The following is a 20115-nucleotide window of genomic DNA, read 5'->3' on the forward strand; positions in this document are numbered from 1 at the left end:
CAGTCACTACGCAAGAGGATAAATGGACACAAGTCAGATATCAGGAATGGCAATATACAAAAACCTGTAGGAGAACACTTCAACCTCCCTGGCCACACAATAGCAGATGTAAAGGTAGCCATCTTACAGCAAAAAAACTTCAGGACCAGACTCCAAAGAGAAACTGCTGAGCTCCAGTTCATTTGCAAATTTGACACCATCAGATCAGGATTAAACAAAGACTGTGAATGGCTATCCAACTACAGAAGCAGTTTCTCCTCCCTTGGTGTTCACACCTCAACTGCTAGCAAAGCACCTCACCCTCCCTGATTGAACTAACCTCGTTATCTCCATACTGATTTATATCTGCCTCTGGAAATTTCCATTACTTGCATCTGATGAAGTGGGCATTCACCCACGAAAGCTTATGCTCCAATATTTCTGTTAGTCTTAAAGGTGCCACAGGACCCTCGGTTACTATTAAGATATGTTCCAAGTCTGGGGAGCAGTCACAAACCAGTTCCCCAGAGACAAAAGGCTAGGCGATGCCTCAGCAAGGTGTCAACAAAATCAAATGGACTGGTTAAGTGGCCGTCCTTTGGCAGGAAAGAGGGTGTGAGCGAAAAATCTATATCTTGACAAAGAAACAGCTTGGGGTTCCTAGCCACACAAACTTTGTCTCCTTGAACCTCAGCTGGAGATGCTTCTCGAAGAAGAGCAAGAACTATAAGAACAGAGAGTAGGTGCCCCAAATTATCTCTCCCTTTCTCTGTACCCAAGGCATCTACAACACCTGAAGAACAAGGAAGCAGCATTGGACTGGGGGAGGGATCCTGACTGAAAGAAATTCAGCCAGTAAGACTGCTGAACCGTGTTGAGAGAGACTTTGCTTTGAATTCACTTAGCTTGTTAAGTTAGGCATTAGTTGCATTTTACTTGTATTTTCTTGTAATCAATTCTGACTTTTATGCCTCATCAGTGGTAATCACTTAATCTATATTTCTGTAGTTAATAAACTTGTTTTACTGATTTATCTCAAACAGTATGTTTGGATTTAAATGTTTGGGAAACTCCATTTGGGATAACAGAATTTGTGCATATCATTTTCTATTAATAAAATGATGGGCTTAATATGAGCTTGTATTGTCCAGGAGAGAACTGGGCAGTACAAGATGTACATTTCTGGGGAAAGTCTGGGACTGGGAATATGCTGGTGTTGTTCTGCAGTGTAATTTCATGAGTGGCTAGTTGTAACACTCATACAGTATAACTGGGAGTAACTTACCTGCTGGGGCTGTGTGCAAGCAGACCAGGAGTGGTAGCTCTCACAGCAAAGCAGTGTAAAAGGCACCCCAGATTGGAGAACTGAGGGAATACAGCTGTTCATCAGTCCACATTGTATCCTGGGTAATGTCACAACCAGGCTTTAGTTTCCTACAGAAATACAGCCCATTAGTTAACATTAAAGTTAGGGTTTGTTTAACTCTTAAAGGTTTTTAAACAAAGAACATGTCCATCCCACTCCCTTTCCCCTTGGAGTTTTTTCTTCCTCTTTGAGTGCCAACAGTGATTTACTCCATACAGAATGGTCCATGACCCAAGGACCTAACACTTCAAATTGGTATATGAAAAAAAAGTCTCTCACAAAGCAAGGAAGAAATCCTGGCCCCACTGAAGTCAATGGCAAAACCTCCACTGATTTAGTGGAGTCAGAATTTCACAAGAGATGAGCAGGTACATTGCAGTGGAGGTTTATTTTTTAAAATGTATTAATAAATAGTTAACGCCACTTTGCGGGTTAGCACTGAGTGGCTTTGTTGAAGGAAGGGGTTCGGAGGAGGAACTTGAAACAGGTGTGCCAGGAAGAGGAGTAGGGGGTGTTATAAAGGAGTATGGAAGAAGGCAATGAAGTGTGGACAGGATAAAGGGAGAAAGAACGATGGCTAGAAGTAAGAGCAGAGAGGCAGATCAGATCAGAGTTGTGCTGAGCATTGAAGGTGTTGACTAGGAAGTGTGTGTGGAAGACAGAAGAGAGCTAGAGGGCTGCAATGGATTGTGGCAATGGTTAGTGACACACAACATTCCCCACATTTTGTTTTATTTCTTTATCTGGTGGCACCTTGAGGAAGGGTGTATTTTGTCCCTGCTGTCCTGAATTAGTCATTCATTCACTGAAGACCCTGATGTTCACTGTACATGCACAGACAAGTTGATGGCACGTAACTGCTCTTTTAAAGCCAAAGTTAATAGCTATTCAAAAGCAACCTTTCCAGAGACATTGTCAAAGTCCAAATCAGCAGTCAAAGCCTGAAAGGGACATCAGCTTAAAAACTGCACTGAATGTTTTTGTACCTACTGTTACATGTAACCGCTGTGATTACTGGAACTGAGAAAGAGAAAATATGTTTGCTCCACTCTATTTTTTCCCCAGTTTGTTTACTTTAAGCATCTTTTAGCACTTTATTGACCATTGTCGGAACACAGGATACTGGGCTAGATGGGCCTTTGGTCTGACCTAGTAGGGCTGTTCTTATGTTTGTATTAAGTCAGTTTTGATACTTCCTCGAAGAAGCCTCATTTCATAATGGATAGGTCATTGGACTGGGATTCAGGAGACTCAGGTTCTGTGTGTTAGGTTCTCTAGCATTGAAAAGCTGTGTGCCCTTGGTCAAATCATTTTCCTTCTTTGAGTCTAAAGAAAGCCTAGTTTAGAGAAAGCCAAAGAGCTCTCGGGTTCAGTATTGAATCTCAGACATTTACAGGTGAGTACGTAGGCTCAGCTCACAGCCTGGTTGCCACTCTCTCACTTAATTAGATGTTGACATTGTTATAATTGCAGATTTACCCCAATGGTAGAAATTAATCACTGCATTGTGCTGGTTGGGATGGGGGCTAGTTGTGCAGTTACCATGAAGAGTTAGCAATCTGCACCGCGAGTGAAAAATAGAGTAACCGTCTCTTGTTTCTGCAGGAAATATAGAGCTATGACTGAAAGTGGGCCCTTTAGGCCCAGTCAGTGCATATCAGCACCAGATCATTGGTGGATGTAGGTTTAAAAATGCAGATGTGTTAAAATAATTTTTTTTTTCCCCTACAGATTTTGGGTTTGGAAATTTCTATAAAAGTGGTGAGCCTCTCACCACCTGGTGTGGAAGCCCCCCGTATGCAGCCCCGGAAGTCTTTGAAGGGCAGCAGTATGAAGGACCCCAGCTGGATATCTGGGTATTGTTATTTTATTTACTAGATTAAAATCACCTTTTAGAAATGAACATTGTAATCACCTCTGAATTTCATTTAGACCACAAGACAGACTGTTCCCCTCTGGCTTTATTTTTATAGACCAAGTCACAAAATGATCATGAGGCCCAATAGTTTTGAAGCCTAGGATCTTGCTTTGTAAAGTCACTTTGAATGCCAGATTGGCATTTAAGGTTACATAGTAGGTGCACATGAAGTCACTGCACGACATAATTTAGCTAATCCAAAAAGCTGTCACTGTTCCTTGCAGAATGTGAGGTTGAGTGCTTGCTCATGTCCATTCCAGTTAGGTGTGCGTGCACCGCGTGCACGATTGTCAGAAGGTTTTTCCTCTAGCGGTACCCGTCGGGTCAACTGTGGAGCCCCCGGAGTGGCGCCTTTATGGCGGTGTATATAGGTCCCTGCCGACGCGCCACCTGCTCTGTTCCTTCTTACCGCCAGTGACGGTTGTTGGAGCAGCTCAGTCTTGCATATTACAAGTGCCTACTTAGCAGTCTTTCTTCGAATAGTTGTTGTAAATAGTTACCCATTATTGTTAATTAGTTGATTACTACTTAGCTGGGTGATCTTCTCCAATTCCCTTTCCCCCTGACCACGGCATGCCTCAGTCCGAGGGTTTTAAGCCCTGTGAGAAGTGCCTGAAGTCTGTGCCACGTGGCGATCCACACGACTCGTGCCTTGGGGAGGGTCATCAGGCGGATAGGTGCAAGATTTGCAAAGGCTTTAAGCCCAGAACAAAGGAGAGAGACTCTCGCCTGAAGCTCCTCCTAATGGAATCTGCAGTTCGCCACAGCCAGAGCCAGCACTGGCATTGGTGCGGGAACCCTCGGCACCGAGGAAGGACTCTGGTAAGGAGCATTGGCACCGCTTCCCAGCCCCGAGGCCCAGCTCCGCATTGCGACACCATTCACAATCGCCAGTGCTGCATAAGAATAAGGCGGCGGACAGGGGCAGCTCGCCAGCATGGCACACCAGTGGGGTGCCTCCTGTATTGGAACACCCCAAACCTGGCCTGCAAGTCCCACAGCCGTCGACTCTGGCCGTGACGGTGGCTGTCGAGTCAGGTGCGGGTGGACTCTCCAGTGCTGGAGAATTTGGAGGGAGAAGACCTCGATCTTCCTTCCACACCGGACACATTGGAAGCAGCACGGGATCTGATTGCCATGATGGCTCAATCCCCGGGCCTGCTGGCACATGCCCTGGCACCGACATTGATGGCTCTGACAATGATGGCACCGATGACGGCTCCGCCCCCCCCCCACCAGACATAGGGGCAAACTCAAGATGATGGGCCATCGCTCATCCTCACAACGGCACCGATCTCCAGCACCGTCGGGTTCTGCTCCGTCTTGGTCCACATCTGAGTACTCCTCTGAGTTGGAGGTGGAATCTTACACCTCCAGGCAGAGCTGGTATTGCTCTAGATCCTGGCACTGTTCCCAGCACCACTTGAGAAGCGATGCACCCCAACCAGTGCCAATTGAGCCATGGCTTCCCCAATGGCAGGGGCCGGTGCAGTGGCTCTTCTGGACCCCAGGGGCCTATCATCAGGCCCAAGGACCGGGCTCGAGGGCGACTTTGGTGGCCTTGGGACACGGCGGGGCCTCATCAGTCTCAAGGGATCCAGGAGAGAGCTGCATCCCTAGAGGAAGATCTGGGGCAATCCGACCCTCAGACAGGAGCTGTTGTCACCCCACTCCCAGTGCAAGGAAGGACACCTATAGCTGATGCACCTGAAACTGCCCTGGTGACCATCAGGGAACTAGAAGGGCAAGAGGACCCAATCCCTCCTCGGGCGTCTTCCTCCACCTCGCTTGATGAGGCGATGGCAGGAACGACTACCTCTCTGCCAGCAATGGACACCAGGGCCCATCAGGACCTCCTTCGCCGGGTGGCGCAAAACCTGAACCTACAGGCTGAGGAGGTCACAGAGGTTTCAGACCCAATGGTTGATATCCTGGCTCCTGAAGGACCCTCTAGGGTGGCCCTTCCTCTTATTAAGACCATTGTAAATACAACTAAGGTGCTCTGGCAGAATCCAGCCTCTATCACACCAACAGTTAAAGGGGTAGAACGCCAATATTTTGTTCCACAGAAGGGGTATGAGCACCTCTTCACCCACCCCAACTGGGCACATTAGTGGTGGACACCACCAATCACACAGAGTGGCAAGGACAGCTGGGTCCCACTTCAAAGACCAAGGAGGCCAGGAAACTGGACCTCTTTGGTCGCAAGGCGCTGACATCTGAGCCCCCTTACACTGTCTTTTATAAAGACATGGTGCAACTGCTCCCACAGCCTGCGTTTCTCCCTACGGTAGGCTCTCAATTCCATATAAATCAGGACATTTTCCTACCTGTGTTTGTTCCCAAGCCGCATGCCAATAACAGAGATTGCATGCTTCATTCCTTGGTCATGAGACGCGCTCTGGCTTTCTATATCGAGCACACGAAGCCATTTCGGAAGTCCCCACAGCTCTTCATCGCTGTCGCAGAGAAGATGAAAGGGCTCTCCATCTCCTCCCAACGCATATCGTCCTGGATCACGTCATGCATCAGGACTTGCTACGACTTGACCAAGATTCCGGCCCCGACATTGATGGCGCACTCTACAAGAGCTGAAGCGTCATCTGCTACTTTCCTAGCTCAAGTGCCCATTCAGGATATATGCAGGGCATCCACGTGGTCCTCTAGCCACACCTTCACCTCGCATTACGCAATTTCGCAACAGTCCAGAGATGCCAGTGTTTGGCAGGGCAGTGCTGCAATCTGCAACCAGATGAACTCCGATCCCTCCTTCAAGAGTACGGCTTGGGAGTCACCTAATTGAAATGGACATGAACAAGCACTCGAAGAAGGAAAAACGGTTACCTTCCTCTCGTAACTGTTGTTCTTCAAGATGTGGTGTTCATGTCTATTCCAAATCCTGCCCGCCTCCCCACTGTAGGAGTATTCCGGCAAGAAGGAACTGAGCAGGCAGCGGGCCGGCAGGGACCTATATACACCGCCATAAAAGCGCCACTCCAGGGGGCTCCACAGCCAACTCAACAGGTACCGCTAGAGGAAAAACCTTCCGACAATCGTGCACGCTGCATGCGCACACCTAATTGGTATGGACATGAGCAACACATCTCAAAGAACAACACTTATGAGAGGTAGGTAATCGTTTTTTCTGAATAGGTTCTTTGCATGACTGTCCCTGCTTCACTGCACTGCTTCCTTCTCCTACAGGAGTTCAAGATGTAAATTGTTGATGAGTCTGAGTCACTAACACAAAGGGGAGGGAGCTGCCGGCTGCCCTCTCTCTGAGTTGAGAGAGAGAAGAAGCTATGTGCCCCACGCCATTCTGCTGCAGGCAGATGCATATTGTTGCATCAGTGTGTGTGTTTCCCTGCTTGCTGCTCTAATGGAAGAGGACAGAGAGGACAACCGAAATCGCATGAAGTGAAAGAGGGAGAAACATGCACAGAGCAGGGTTCCTTGCACTCTTTAATGCACTGTCAAACATGAGACTTTTCATTCTGAATTTGTTTTTAATCGAATTTTAGTGTTCTGGTCTTGATGATGATGTGTCCATATCCTGAAGCACCCAGAGATACAGTGCAATTCGGCAGTCTGTGCTTTGGCGCCAGAAGCACAGTGCTAATACTACATACATGTGAGAGAGTGAGAGCTCAGTTCACCAACAGGGCAGTGCATAGATGTTCACCTTGCAGCTGCTCATCTAAAGAGATCCATGTTGTTTTAGTAAATAAACACTGTCCCCATAAGCACTCCTTTTTAATGAGTAAAGGTTACATCTTTGGTGAGCCTATTATCCTGTAACTGCCAAATAACCCATTACTCTCCAACCATGCACAAGGTTCAGAATAATGTGAGTGGTGTTTGAATGTGAAAAGTGAATTGCAGAGCTTTTTTAATTGTTTAAGATCTCAGCTCATTAAAAAAAATCTCCTTGTAAACTAAAAACACAAGTGTATTTACATTTTAAAACAAAACATCTGAAAAGCGGTTTCCTCCTTCACATACCTGCCAAGACCTGAGTTCAGGATACTGTCTTTCTTGTGCTACAGTTGATAACTGCTAAAGCAGCTAATGGAAATAGTCTCTAAAAAGCTGAGTTGGCAGGAAGAAGACATAATCCTCAGCTCAGGTTTTGGCAGATAAATAAAGACATTGATTTTTAATATTTTTAGTTTTAAAATCTCAGTATGCTGGCCCAGTTTTGGTGTGTGTTTTAGAATGCTTTTCCTTTCCATTGAGGCACCTAGTGCCATGTCTACCCGTACAGACTCATGTCCCCAGGGTGTGGTATGGTCATTTAATTCCATATGGCACTATCTTCTTTGGCAAATGTAGCAAGACTGTTTCCACCTACATATTGCCAATTAACACACAGTTTCAGAAATGAATCTGACACTTGGCTTAATGCTGCTGTTCTGGTTGTGTGTATCTCCTTGCACATCTTATGCAATCCCTCAATGGGCTTTGCACATAGCAGTGCAGAATCACAGCCATCGCAGTCCATGCAAACATTAGTGGGTTTTTTCCCTTAAAACTTTGCAAGCCAGTGAACAGGAGAGGTTGAGGTTTCTGTGTTCTGAACAACTGGAATTTGGGGTGGGTTTTTTTGTTTGAACATATTCTGATGTAGTAAAGAGTGACTTTAAATCTCACTTGAAGTAGCAGCTCATTTTTCATGTATCATTCAGTCACCTGTATGGAGCTTTGCACTAGCAGCCGGAGTCTTTAGTCCATTACACACAGCAGCTTTACCCTGCTGATGAGCAAAAGGCACTGCAAACCTAGCCATTTTGGGTTAGCTGAGGGTTCGTAAGGTTTAGGGGTTTTCAGGTATATGACTCCTTTTTCTTTAACACTGTTTCTGCAGGATGTAGAAACAACTTTAATTTTTTCAATGACAGCCTGGGGTTTCACTAGCAAAACTCAGAGCAAAGAGTACTTGTGTGCATCTGAAAGGTAAAAGCAGGAATGTTCTCTGTTTTGCAGAGCATGGGTGTAGTTCTTTATGTTCTAGTCTGTGGAGCGTTACCTTTCGATGGACCTACACTCCCTATTCTGAGACAACGGGTTCTGGAAGGAAGGTTCAGGATCCCCTATTTCATGTCAGAAGGTAATATATTTGTCCTTATGCTTTGGGGATTTTAAGCTTGATTAAATTAAACTCTTAAACTGCAAATGGTGGACAAGACAACGGAGTCATTAATGAACAATGAATATGAGTGTAGATGAACAGGAGTGTCCCACTTCCTATCTCTGATTAGAAACAGAAAAAAATTCACAGATAAAAACAGCAAGTAGTTTTCACTCTCCAAGACAACAAAACAAACATTCATTTTAGTTTGGAAAGCAAATGCAGGGAAAAATAAAATCACCATAATTTTAGTGTAATGCAGATTGGGTTTTCCTGTTTTCTTTGACGTCTTCTTTTAAACAAAAGCAAACAAACAAACCCCAACAAACCACATAACCAACTCATATGGGTGTCAGAGTCTTAAATCTGTGGCACACCCACATGATGATGATGTTGTTTGTTGTTATAAGACTATCAGATCTTTTCCTAGTTTGATTGATCCAGTTGTTGGGTCTTGCTCTGTCACTCTTAATCACAGACAATGAGGAAATGTTTGATAGCGTAACCCCAAAATCAATGATGCAGGTACTGGCCTGCAGGCCATGAAGAAGCTGCCAATAGTCTAGTCGAAATTAAAGGGACACTGTTTTGAACATATCAAGTGGCTTTCTGAGCTTTAAATAACATTATTATTGTTTTTTGGGAGATGCTTAGAATTAATGACACCCCTCCCCCAAACAGCACATTTTTTTAAATAAGTTGATTTTTTTTCTTGGTGTGAACTGAAGTCTTTAGCTCAAAAGATTATTTTAACTTTCAGGAAATTTATTTAGCACAAAAATGAGGTAGAACTAGGACAGTTTCCTGTTGTTGTTGCTCTTCATCAGTAGGTGTCAGATTAATACAGTGTGTGCACTGTAGCCTCTTTGCTAGGAGTTTGTAGCATGTTCCCTTTTTTACTTTATTTTTATCCCAACAGAGTGTGAGCACCTGATCAGGAGAATGCTGGTCCTAGACCCATCCAAGAGATTGACAGTTGCTCAGATTAAGGAGCATAAATGGATGCTAATAGAAGTTCCTGTGCAGAGACCCATTCTCTATCCACAAGGACAGGAGAACGAGCCTTCCATTGGAGAGTATAATGAGCAGGTTTTGCGGCTGATGCACAGCCTTGGAATAGACCAACAGAAAACTATTGAGGTAAAATAGACCTTCCCCAGAGCTATAACCCCAGAATGAGCCCATTTACTGTCCTGCGGTATTTAATCTAGGTTTTACCTGCGTCTCTCATCGCATTCTTTTTGTTACTCTTGCAACAAAGTCAAGCTGCTGCTGTATTATCGGTTGCACAGGCCCTTTCAAGAGAAGGCAAGTTACAGAAAATATGCTCCAGCTTCTGGAAGGTTTAAGAATCCTGCAGTTCACACCTGCTCTAGCCAACTTTGGCCCCGATTCTTTGTCACTGATTAATAAGAGAGAAGAGGAATAAGGATGTCTCTAATAACTGGAAAGGTTCTTCTGAATGTGATGAGCTTATCAGTGAGTTGGGCTTCTGTTGTGCAGATACTGCCAGTCCTAGCAAAATGTGTGGGGCTTATGTAAAAAGTGGGACCTGGGAAGAAATCACCTAATTAACTTTCATTTGTGCTGGGAATCATAATTGGAATGAACCACTGGCTCCAGAGGGGAAAGGCTAATGAATTCACTCCATGTATCCCAGGGCCTCCAGAACTGGAGGTGGTTCTTTTATTAATGATTGGTTGGTATTTTTATTTGAGTGCACTTGCAAACATTTGGAGTTGCAATTTGTTATAGTGGATCACGGAGCAAACTGAAATGCCTGTGAATAATTCCTGTAAAGTGATAGCCCTGTAAGATCCCCTGTTGGGATTCAGAAGCTTGCCACTTATAGAAACACCCCCCTCCACCCCCCCCACTCCTCCAGAGCTCTGTGTGGACAGTAAAGCTGATTCTTAGGCAGAAAAACAAAGCCAAGGAGCTGTGTTGGTTTCTGCTCCATTAGATTCACTGGGTGGTATTGGGGAAAGCATCATTTGGCATATGGAGGGGGGCAAAATCATTTGGATTTACGCTTCTGAAAGGGCGGGGATGTGAAATTCAGAGGAGAGTAAAAGGAAGCATAAGAGCAGCAAGCATTGACTGTCTTCCTTGGATTCCAAATCGTGCCTCCTGCCAGAAATAAATGCTCAAAAGACTCCCTCAGGACTCAGCATGATCATTTCCTTAGAATGGCTGGTATTTTTAGCAAGTGTGGAGGCTGCACTATTCACACTTCTTGCTAGAAAGGGCTGAGTGTGTGCACAGGCACTCCAGGGATCAATTCCCCAGTGCTGGTGAGGATCTGGAGTAGCCTACCCTTTATAAGTGAGGTCATGGCGCTTGCTCTCTTCAGATGGCGAAGAGCCAGTCTTAGAGGGCTCAGAAAGGCATTTGGGCTACAGATGCCAACTATCACTGCCAATAGGCACACACTGAGCACTAACTCTGGAAGCAGGCTTCCACATGCAGCTGCAGCTACTTGGTCTTTCGAACTTCACAGAACCATTGAGCCTCAAGAGGCTGACACTCTGCTTTGCCATTCTGGCTTGAAACTGTCTCTCAGCTGATTGGTTTCCAGATTGACACTTGCTTGAGCCCCCCTCACCCTTTAAGCGTTTGATTTTGTTTTTGATAAAAGTGTGATTTTTCTCCTAGCTCCTTATTTTGTGGTTTTGGAGAATGGAGGGTTGGCTGCATTTAGACACTTGTTTCTCTTTTCAGTCTCTGCAGAACAAGAGTTATAACCACTTTGCTGCTATCTATTACCTGTTAGTGGAGAGACTCAAGTCACATCGGAGTAGCTTCCCTGTGGAGCAGAGACTTGATGCTCGTCAGCGTCGGCCAAGCACCATTGCTGAACAAACAGTCGCCAAGGTAACTCCTAATTCCAGGCAGAGATGGGACTGAACACTGCACAAAATGTTCTTGTTTCAGAAAGCTCTTGTTCCTAGGTAGCTCTGTGTCAGAGGATCCTTTGCCTTCCTGTGTCTTCAGAATCCCAAGCTTTTCTGTGTTGCTCTGGGCAGAGTGTTCTGCGTTTGTTCTGTTCAGAACCATCATATGACAAGACAGTTGTTTGTGACTCATCCTGTTGAGAGTTGTGGGTCCTGTCAAATCATGTGAGACCCTAGGTACCAATTGTCTGTATGTCTGTGTAAGCAATGGGATGAGAACCCTTGGAAACTGGCCAATTGCCAAATGGCTGGCTAATTTTCCTGTTTCATTTTATGAGCACTAGGGTCACTGTGCTTGGAGAGGGCATGTGGTCACTGAGAGGCCAGACTGGATCAGAACTACTCCCTGCAATGAATCACCCCAACTTCATGGCCTGTGCACACACACCTAGTTGTCCTTCTTGATGAAGGATCTTGCCTCCTACCTCAGGTGAACAAAGCAGAGGCTGTTGGCTCAGTGCAGCAGCAAATTGGACACGGCCTGACTTTGCACTCTGGGGCTGAAGCTACCAAAGATGATTTCACTTGTCCTCAGGGTTAATGGGTACAGGGAGTTTAATTCTTAACCCCCAGTTCATTGTTTGAGTAGTTCTGTTTCACCCTCAACATTCCTGGGGCAGCTTTTGGGGGCATAAAAATGAAAAGTGTGATGTTGCACTACTTTAATGGAATGTTTCTGGGGGGAGGGATAGCTCAGTGGTTTGAGCATTGGCCTGCTAAACCCAGGGTTGTGAGTTCAATCCTTGAGGGGGCCATTTAGGAATCTAGGGCAAAAATCTGTCGGGGGATTGGTCCTGTTTTGAGCAGGGGGTTGGACTAGATGACCTCCTGAGGTCCCTTCCAACCCTGAGATTCTATGATTCTGAGGATTTGGCATTCTTTGCTGTCAGTAATTGAGGTTTGTCTTTCTCCATCAACTCAGCCTGCAGACTCCTCTGTTCTCCAAGTACCTTCAATGTAATCTGCAAATGAGCAGCTGAACTTCTTACAGGGGATTATTTAGAGATGCGTGAAAGGAGTTTGTGTCAGCACAGAGGCTGATGGTCAGCACATTCTGTTCGGTGCTCTTACACACACACACACACACACACACACACAGTCTCTTGGGACCCTTTGAAAATTAACCCTAACTTTCCCCATTGCTGTTCTTGAGCTCTGCATTCTGTTTGCACTTAAGTCTGGAGAAGAAGTGAGGTCATACCCAAGACAATTCTCTAGGGTTGGTCTGTCTGATCTCCTTATCTAAGGTACCGATCCATTGTGATATCTACACAACAGATATCATCTTCATATACTTAGTGCCTCAAGGGTGTGTATATCTGTCCCTGAACACAATGTGGTTTCTCCTGAGACCAGCATGAGGATCTCCTGAGATGTGGTCAGGAGTCGAGTTTTGCCAGCAATCCTGTCGCACAGGTGGCTGAGTACTGCAAATGACTCCATTGAGGTTTTCCAGCACCTCTGTGTGAGCAAACCCAGTCTACCTATTAACTAATTGATTTGAGTCTCAAAGATGTCACATGTATTTTATCAACACTCACAAGAACAGCATCTGGGTGCTCACGGCTCGGACACTGGCCTCTACATTCCAGGAGGCTATCTACTCCGTATCTTCTTCAGTTACGCTTCCAAAACAGATGGATTCAGTACAGGCTCTGGGGCACTCTTGCCGTTTGTCTTTATTCCCTAGTTACTTCCTCCAAACAGAAAGGTCATGTACAGTTTATCATGTTTTGTTCCAATACTTCCCTTAGAGTTCCTTTTACATGCTCTCCTCTTTCATTAAAGTGCAAAAATATTGCCTGGCTTATAATTTCCATTAATGCCTAACTGGAAACATGAGAGACGTGGCCCTATTAAAATAATTGGCCTAAGATGACTCATACAGTCAAGTTTTAATGGTACTGAATATGTATATTGTGTCACGTTGCTGTCCCTTCTGTACACCGAGTGCTGCTGTGTCTAGAGGTGTCTGCATCTAGTGGCTACCAGGGTTCGTGCATTGCTCTTTTCCAGGAGGAATCGGAGCAGTGATGGTGCTCTGGGGGCTAATTGTAAGGCATTTTGTGCTTTGCATTCTCCTGAAGTGGAAGGCAGGATCTGTATCGTCTCTGAAAACACAGATCAGACACCGCTATCCCAAATGGACACATTTGTAAATCACATGATGCTTTGGAAGTCATTCAGGCTGTTGAGGAAATCTCAGGAACACAAATGATTGATGCTCGCTGTGTCTATGCTAGGGAATTTCACTAATATTCCCACCAGTGGTACCACTTGTTCAGCTGTAGATAGAGGAGCCCTGGTGTAGAAAAAGCTGTGCAGCTTTCTAGCCTTTTGACTACCCTATCAACAATATCAGTAAAATAGCAGAAGCTATTAGAGCCTTGTTTACACTTGGGGTCCTTATTATTTCTTTAAGTCTGATTAATATTTTTGTATGGAACTTTGTTTTTGTAAACACTCGTTGTTGCTCAGCCCATGCAGGTGTAATGATGTGATCATTCTGTGCCTGTGTTACACACAAGCACATAATCAGGCCTGTGACTATGATGATAATTTGTTCCAGTCTATTGTCAGTTTCCTGATTTCACCACATTTGCCTGGAGTTTGGTGCCCCTTTGCTTTCAATACTATATTTCCAGGAGAGCAGCCCCCTCTCAAGGTGCCCGGCTTCACATCTGAATCCTTCCCATTCCTTTGTGTCTTGTTCCATAGGGGTCACCAGGTGGGATGATCTTTAGACAGTCACAGACAGCTTAAAATAGCCATTTGCCTCATTTTAACCCTGAGATTTCTTATACAACAAGTTTTTAAAATGAGACTTTCAAACTTTGATCAGTTTATGACAGAGGAAAGGAACCATGAAAAGGGGTTGTGGAACATGGAAAGCATGAGCGGTTTGGAGCATCTGCGGATTCCAAGCAATTTTCTTCTGCCATCTTTGAAGAGATGCTATTTGTTCAGAAATGTAAATCTTTCTATATACTAAATGAACTCTGAAGTCTAAGCCTGCGAGGCTGTGCTTCTGGATGAAGAACTAGGCAGTAAATCTCACCCACTACCTTTGAGCAGGACTATGTTTTTAATGTTAATGACACTTGTATGCCAATGACCTTGAAGGAATTTAGCTCAAGCACGTCTCTCCCTTTATCCAACATGACAAAAGCCTGACTGGTACCAAGGTTCCCTCCTTATCATGCAGTGATAAGCAGAAAAATCTACACTCCTCAGGGGATCCCTGATACCAGGTTTTGTATTTGCAGTTATCTTTGTGTTTTCATTGTTCATGATTCCTCTTTCGCCCTAAGATGGTTTGGTTTTGTTATATCTCATAGACACAAGCTGCGGTGCCCACAGTGAACCTGCGTTCACAGAACGTAAGGCTGCTGAGGTCGCCGGGCCTCCCGCCAGCTCCAGAAGCCTTCTCCTTTCCCCCATCCAGCTGCCACGTAGAGTCAGCATTCATGGAAGAAGAAAGAGTCGATACCCCAAAGGTATAGCTTATAAATTACCTTTCTTTCAATGACAGGTTTCAATTACACTAAAGTTGGGGGGGTGGGGGGAGAAGAGGGTTGGTACTGTTAAATTATTGCCTGAAAATAGCATTTGATACTAGTATGATGTGCACCATTGCATTAGTTAATTGAAAGATCAGCACCTTGGCCTTTAGGGTATGTCTGTTTTCTAGTACAGAACCCCTAAGAGAGGGGGGCTAGATTCTCAGCTTTTAGAAGGTGGTGTCACTCCACTGACTTCATTAGATCAACCCTGATTCATGCCAGCTGGGATCTGCCCTGTAGACAGCTGGGCTTACTGAAAGCTGCCTAGTCTTAAGTGAGATATTATCACCCTCTCTGCCCTTTCCAACTGTTTAGATCTTCTCTCCCTATTTGCCTTTGAGTATTTAAAAGCAAAACTTATTCATCCTATCTTTGTATGGGTGATTTGGGGAAGACTGATTAGTCAGAGGACAGATAAAGGAATTCATAGTGCACGCTGACTGCCTTATCAGATGTTACCTCCTCATGTAGTATAAATGTGCATATGTCACATATGTAGGTGAGAAACATGTCCAGTTCTAGAGACAAGATACAGGAATTCATCATGCCCCATTGACAGTTTTACCTATCCTGTGTCCTTTAATCTAAAACCCCTGGAAACCAGTCTAACATTCAAAGCACACTGACCTGCCATGCTTTTTTTTTTTTTTTTTTTTTTTTTTTAAACAAATCAAACTCCAGAGTGTTTTTTTCCTCCTCCACAAATGTAAAAATTGTCCTGAAGACAGTTGCTCAGGGAGGCGTTTTGCTTGTGCAGTTGACTTATGAATATATGTATATTTCTCTCCAGCTTCACAAAGTGTAAAAATGGGCAATTGGATACTGCTCAAACTTCCCAAAACCCCACTTTTGTGCTGAGTCCAACACTGGAAACTTTCAGCTGAGAGTGAGATTTCCTCCCTCCCCTCCCAGAAATGTAGATATTTGAGAACAAGAGGTTATAATGGAGCCTTAGCTGGTAATGCAAGCTTATGGTTATTAGAATTTCACTCTTCTCCCTGCCTTATGAAATACAGGAAAATTGGCAGACAGGCATTTCAGTTTAGAGTATTTATTAATTTTACACTGTAGTCCATTTTTGAACAGTAAATAGCCAGCAGGGACATTCATACTGACAGAAAGTATTAGCAAACTGCTGTGTCTCAACGGGATTACAGCTGATCCTCTCAGCAAGGCCATTTCTGTAACTAGAATTGTATATAAAATCTGCTCTAGAGACCATGTTAAACTGCAGTCCCATTTAATGGGTTTTGTTTCCTGCAATCAGACTGGAAGATTGTGTAGGCTGCCTTGCCCTCCACAGTTAAGATTTAACTGAACTCTGCTAATAGGGTTTGACAACTCCACTGCTATACAAGTGTACTGTTACAGCTTAACTCTCTGAAGGGAGCAACAGCAAGTTTGATGTATTTTGCCATCAAACTATGTGTCTGTGGCAATACTTTGTAGGGAGGCAGAGAGAGATGTGAACTGGCAGCATGGAGAAAACTCAAGTTTGGCATCAGACTGAATGGTTCAAAAATGAGTTTATTCACACACTAACACTGGCATTCTCATGTTTGCTACCACCTTATAATTTTAATCTTGGCGTATTATAGTCTGTTGGATTCAAACCATGTTTTTTAGGCCCTGCTTGTCATTCTGAAGGATTTCTTACTTGTTGATGGTTAGATGTTGACAGTAGTACATTGGACCTTTTTCACATCACTGATTTGAATAGCTCTGTGTGTGGTCCCTTTGCAGCGGAAAAGCTATTGATTCACTTTAAAGCAAATGGCCATCAGATCACAAGACTTAAAAGAAGCAGCCTTTGAAAATGAAACTCTTCAGTTTTTTTTTTTTTAATAAATGCAGCTTGAACAGAATAGACCAGCACACAGAAAACTTTATACTGTGGAGTCAGATCACACTGACCTTGAGAATATTGCAATGGCTAGATATTACAGTCCATGTCCACCAGAGGTTCTCAAGCTGTGGTCCATATGCCACTGGTGGTCTGCAAAGAAATGACTGGCCATGTGGTGTTGGCCGTCCTCATCCATTTCAGCTGCTAAATTGCACTACAAGACAGCAAATATGTTAAATACTTTCCATGTAAGAAACTTATTGCTACAGGGATATTAAGTGTTTTCAAGTGGGAGAAGCAGAGTTTTTACCTTGAAAAGGCAGAAGTGCCAGAGACTACACAAATCCACTACAGTGATAGGTGGTAGCATAAAAGCTATGTATAGATGGTCCATGGAATCACACATAGGAAGGGAGGTGTCTGAGATATTCCTAAAATGTGACCCACACTATGGAAAGAAAAAAATTGTCTTAAAATATCAGACAACAGATCCAGAGCTGTTTTGTACATACCAACACATTATACTACAAGCACAATATGGATAGGTGTTCATCTCATAAGAATGCTGGAAGTATTTCCCTAGATCTACATGGGCTGTTTGAAAAAATGTTGGTTTTCAAAATATTAAAGGACACTTTGTTGTAGATTAACTGTTCTGCAACACATTTTCCCCTAAAACCTTTCAAAAACCTAATACAGCAGACCCAATTACCCTTTTTTTCATGTTAGAATTCTAGTTAGAGAACCCTGCATCGGGGCTGCCAGTTCATTAGATTTTGTTTGTACATTAATTTAGTGTTGATGAAAGTCCGACTAATACCATTAGTCGGCACAACAGGGAATGAAACTGCAGTGTAAACGTCCCCATTATATCTCTGCCTATGCATCTCAACCCTGCTACTCCACTCGTGCCCCTGATGGTAGTTTGCTAGTTCTGACCTGCAGCAGCCCTGGTCTGCCAATGCATGTTAAAAATGGAGGAACAGAATCCCATATATGAATAGGAGCCAAAACCACTTGGTGTAGTGAACACTGGGCCCTAACTCATTTCTCTAGTAGAATCTGAATCTAGATCTCCATCTTTTTGGTTTGAGGGGGGGTTTGCATTATCTTTCTTTGATGGCTCAGTTTTTGTCCCATGTGGAGTTGGAAAAGCTTGAGGTGTTCAAGAAGGGCATAGAAAGCCATTTTCAGTATTCAAGTCTTGTTTTATAAGCACTCTTATAACATTGGAAGTTTAGCTACTATTTTCTTTCAGTAGATTCAGAAATATATGAAGTGATATCATCAGAAAATTACTTGGTCAATATTGAACTTCCTTATTCAACAGATCTGCTCCCTTTATTCTGAATCATATCAGCTGACTTTACTAAAATAAATTTGCTCTTTTTTTGTTGCTGCTGCAGCAGCATAACTAACAGAAGGCAAACTGATTTCTCTTCTGGGTTGTGCACTGGTAGCAGAATTGTTAACTAAGTGTCCATTGCAGAATCTTTACTTTTGATGATGCATTAGCTAGGAGGGAAAACAGCTTAACTCTCAGATCCCAGACTGGGTTTGCAGGGCTGGGATATGAAATGCCACCATTTTATTTGCAAACAGACCAAGTTTGTCAGAGTCACTGAGAGGAACGTGAAGCTCACTATGCCATTTTACAATGCGGTTTCTCATGGTATGGAAACCAGCTAAATTCAGGAAAAGCTCTCTGAAACTTATTCTCATTCTGTACCTGACTTGTAACATCAAATCTCATCTATAGCCCTGTGTTAACAAATAAGTTGCCAGAGTCTTCCCAATGATTTGCATTCACCAGTTAAGTTCTGGTGTATCCCTGGTTTTGTGCTCTTTCCTGATGACAGCATAACAAACATTAAATCCTTATTTATTAAACACATTGGGGGCAGCAGGAGACAACAAACAGGCACTGCTTGACAGCAAATAGGATGGAGTTTTCAATTGTGTTAGCTCAATTGAGTTAGTGTAATGTAATTGAAAAGCCCTCTTATTGTTCTTTAAGATGTTATCCACCTGAAACAGGGTGGATAACAATCGATTTTCAAAATAAAAAAATTTGGATTTGTTTAATGTTTTTTTAAACCTGATTAAAATGAAATCTGATTTTAATACAAAATATGCTAAGGCCTAAACTTATTATAATCTCTTTAAAGGTTTAAATAAAAAAAAATATGCTGAATCCATGAGTGTCTATCAAAAACTGTGAGCTAAAGGCTGCTTTTCTATATAAGGAAAGAATAAGGGGGGGGGGAATCTTAATTTGAGATCAATCTTTATAAATATGGCACAATAGGTCACGCTAAATAATTTAAGAGAGAGTCTCATTTTCAGGAGACTTAGGCAAGTAGGCAACTTAAGTTTCAGTCACTTTCACTTAGGCATATTTGAAAACTTGTCCAGGCTGATCTGAAATAATCAGTTTAATTCACTCACTAGTTAATCTGTTAAACAAATTGTTTAGTTGAAAATATGAAACATGTTTTGATAAGAGAAGTTTAGTTATCCAAAACATTTGAGGTAGTTTTGTTTAATCACCATAAACTTTATATGCTGCTTTGTGTGTTTAATTAAATTCCAGTTCCCATCCTAATGCAGCTTGATGCAAATCATGAGCAGAAAGATAATTATCTAGTAAATAAGCAACAAATCATTCACCATTTTCAAACATACCTAAATGTGCAGTTAAGAATGTCAAAATAATAAGCTATATAATTGCTTAAATAAATGTACATAGTTATAGTGTACTCTTAGATAGCAAAAAATGTACCAAATCTAGTGTAAAGGCTCTATTTAGTTGTAAATCAACATGTTTTAATGGTTATATCAATCAGCGAGAATGTGCCTCTCTTTAAAAATACCTGAAGTACAAATGGAAAAGTTTATTAAAACCAGTGATTTAAACTGAGACTTGCCTCTTGGTGATTTAACTAGCTTAGGGTTACCATATTTCAGCAAGAAAAAAGAGGTCTGGAGGAGCCCCGCCCCCATCCTGCCCTAGCCCCACCCCTGCCTCCTCCACTCCCTCCCACTTCCCGCCCCCCTCAGAACCCCCAACCCTCCCCCTGCTCCTTGTGCCCTGACTGCCCCCTCCTGAGACCCTCCCCCCATCCTAACTGGCCCCCTAGGACCCTATCTGTCCCCTGACTGCCCCAACCTTTATCCACACCCCCACCCCCAGACAGACCCCCAGGACTCCCACGCCCCATCTAACCACTCCCCACCCCCTGACAGCCCCCTCCCGACCCATCTAAACCCCTCTGCTCCCTGTCCCCTGACTGCTCCGATCCCTCTCCTCCCCCGACAGCCCCACTCCCGAAACTCCCAAACACCCCCCCCCCCCCCCCCC

The 20115-nt window shown here is 43.7% G+C and overlaps 2 protein-coding genes across 11 annotated transcripts in view; one reads left to right on the forward strand and one right to left on the reverse strand.

Moving 5' to 3' along the window:
- SIK2 (salt inducible kinase 2) overlaps positions 1–20115 on the forward strand; it is a 96598-nt gene that overhangs the window by 60799 nt on the left and 15684 nt on the right. For both annotated transcript variants that reach the window (XM_034754723.1, XM_034754724.1), the window contains 5 exons: positions 3077–3201; positions 8247–8370; positions 9311–9531; positions 11113–11265; positions 14684–14842. In XM_034754723.1, coding sequence (XP_034610614.1) covers positions 3077–3201; positions 8247–8370; positions 9311–9531; positions 11113–11265; positions 14684–14842 — 782 coding nt within the window. The remainder of the gene's footprint in view (positions 1–3076; positions 3202–8246; positions 8371–9310; positions 9532–11112; positions 11266–14683; positions 14843–20115) is intronic.
- LOC117868612 (alpha-1,2-mannosyltransferase ALG9-like) overlaps positions 1291–20115 on the reverse strand; it is a 133240-nt gene continuing 114415 nt past the window's right edge. For 7 of the 9 annotated variants that reach the window (XR_004643665.1, XR_004643668.1, XR_004643667.1 and 4 more), the window contains 2 exons: positions 17065–17202; positions 16739–16968 (listed from right to left, as the gene is read on the reverse strand). Coding sequence is in view for 1 of the 9 variants with exons in the window: in XM_034754725.1 (XP_034610616.1) it covers positions 17130–17202 (73 nt within the window). In the remaining 8 variants the exon portion in view is untranslated. Of the gene's footprint in view, positions 1414–16738; positions 16969–17031; positions 17203–20115 lie in introns of those variants that run through there. The other 2 variants (XR_004643666.1, XM_034754725.1) reach the window with 2 other exon arrangements.

The sequence above is a fragment of the Trachemys scripta genome, chromosome 21 (assembly GCF_013100865.1).
Source record: "Trachemys scripta elegans isolate TJP31775 chromosome 21, CAS_Tse_1.0, whole genome shotgun sequence".
NCBI lineage: Eukaryota > Metazoa > Chordata > Testudines > Emydidae > Trachemys > Trachemys scripta.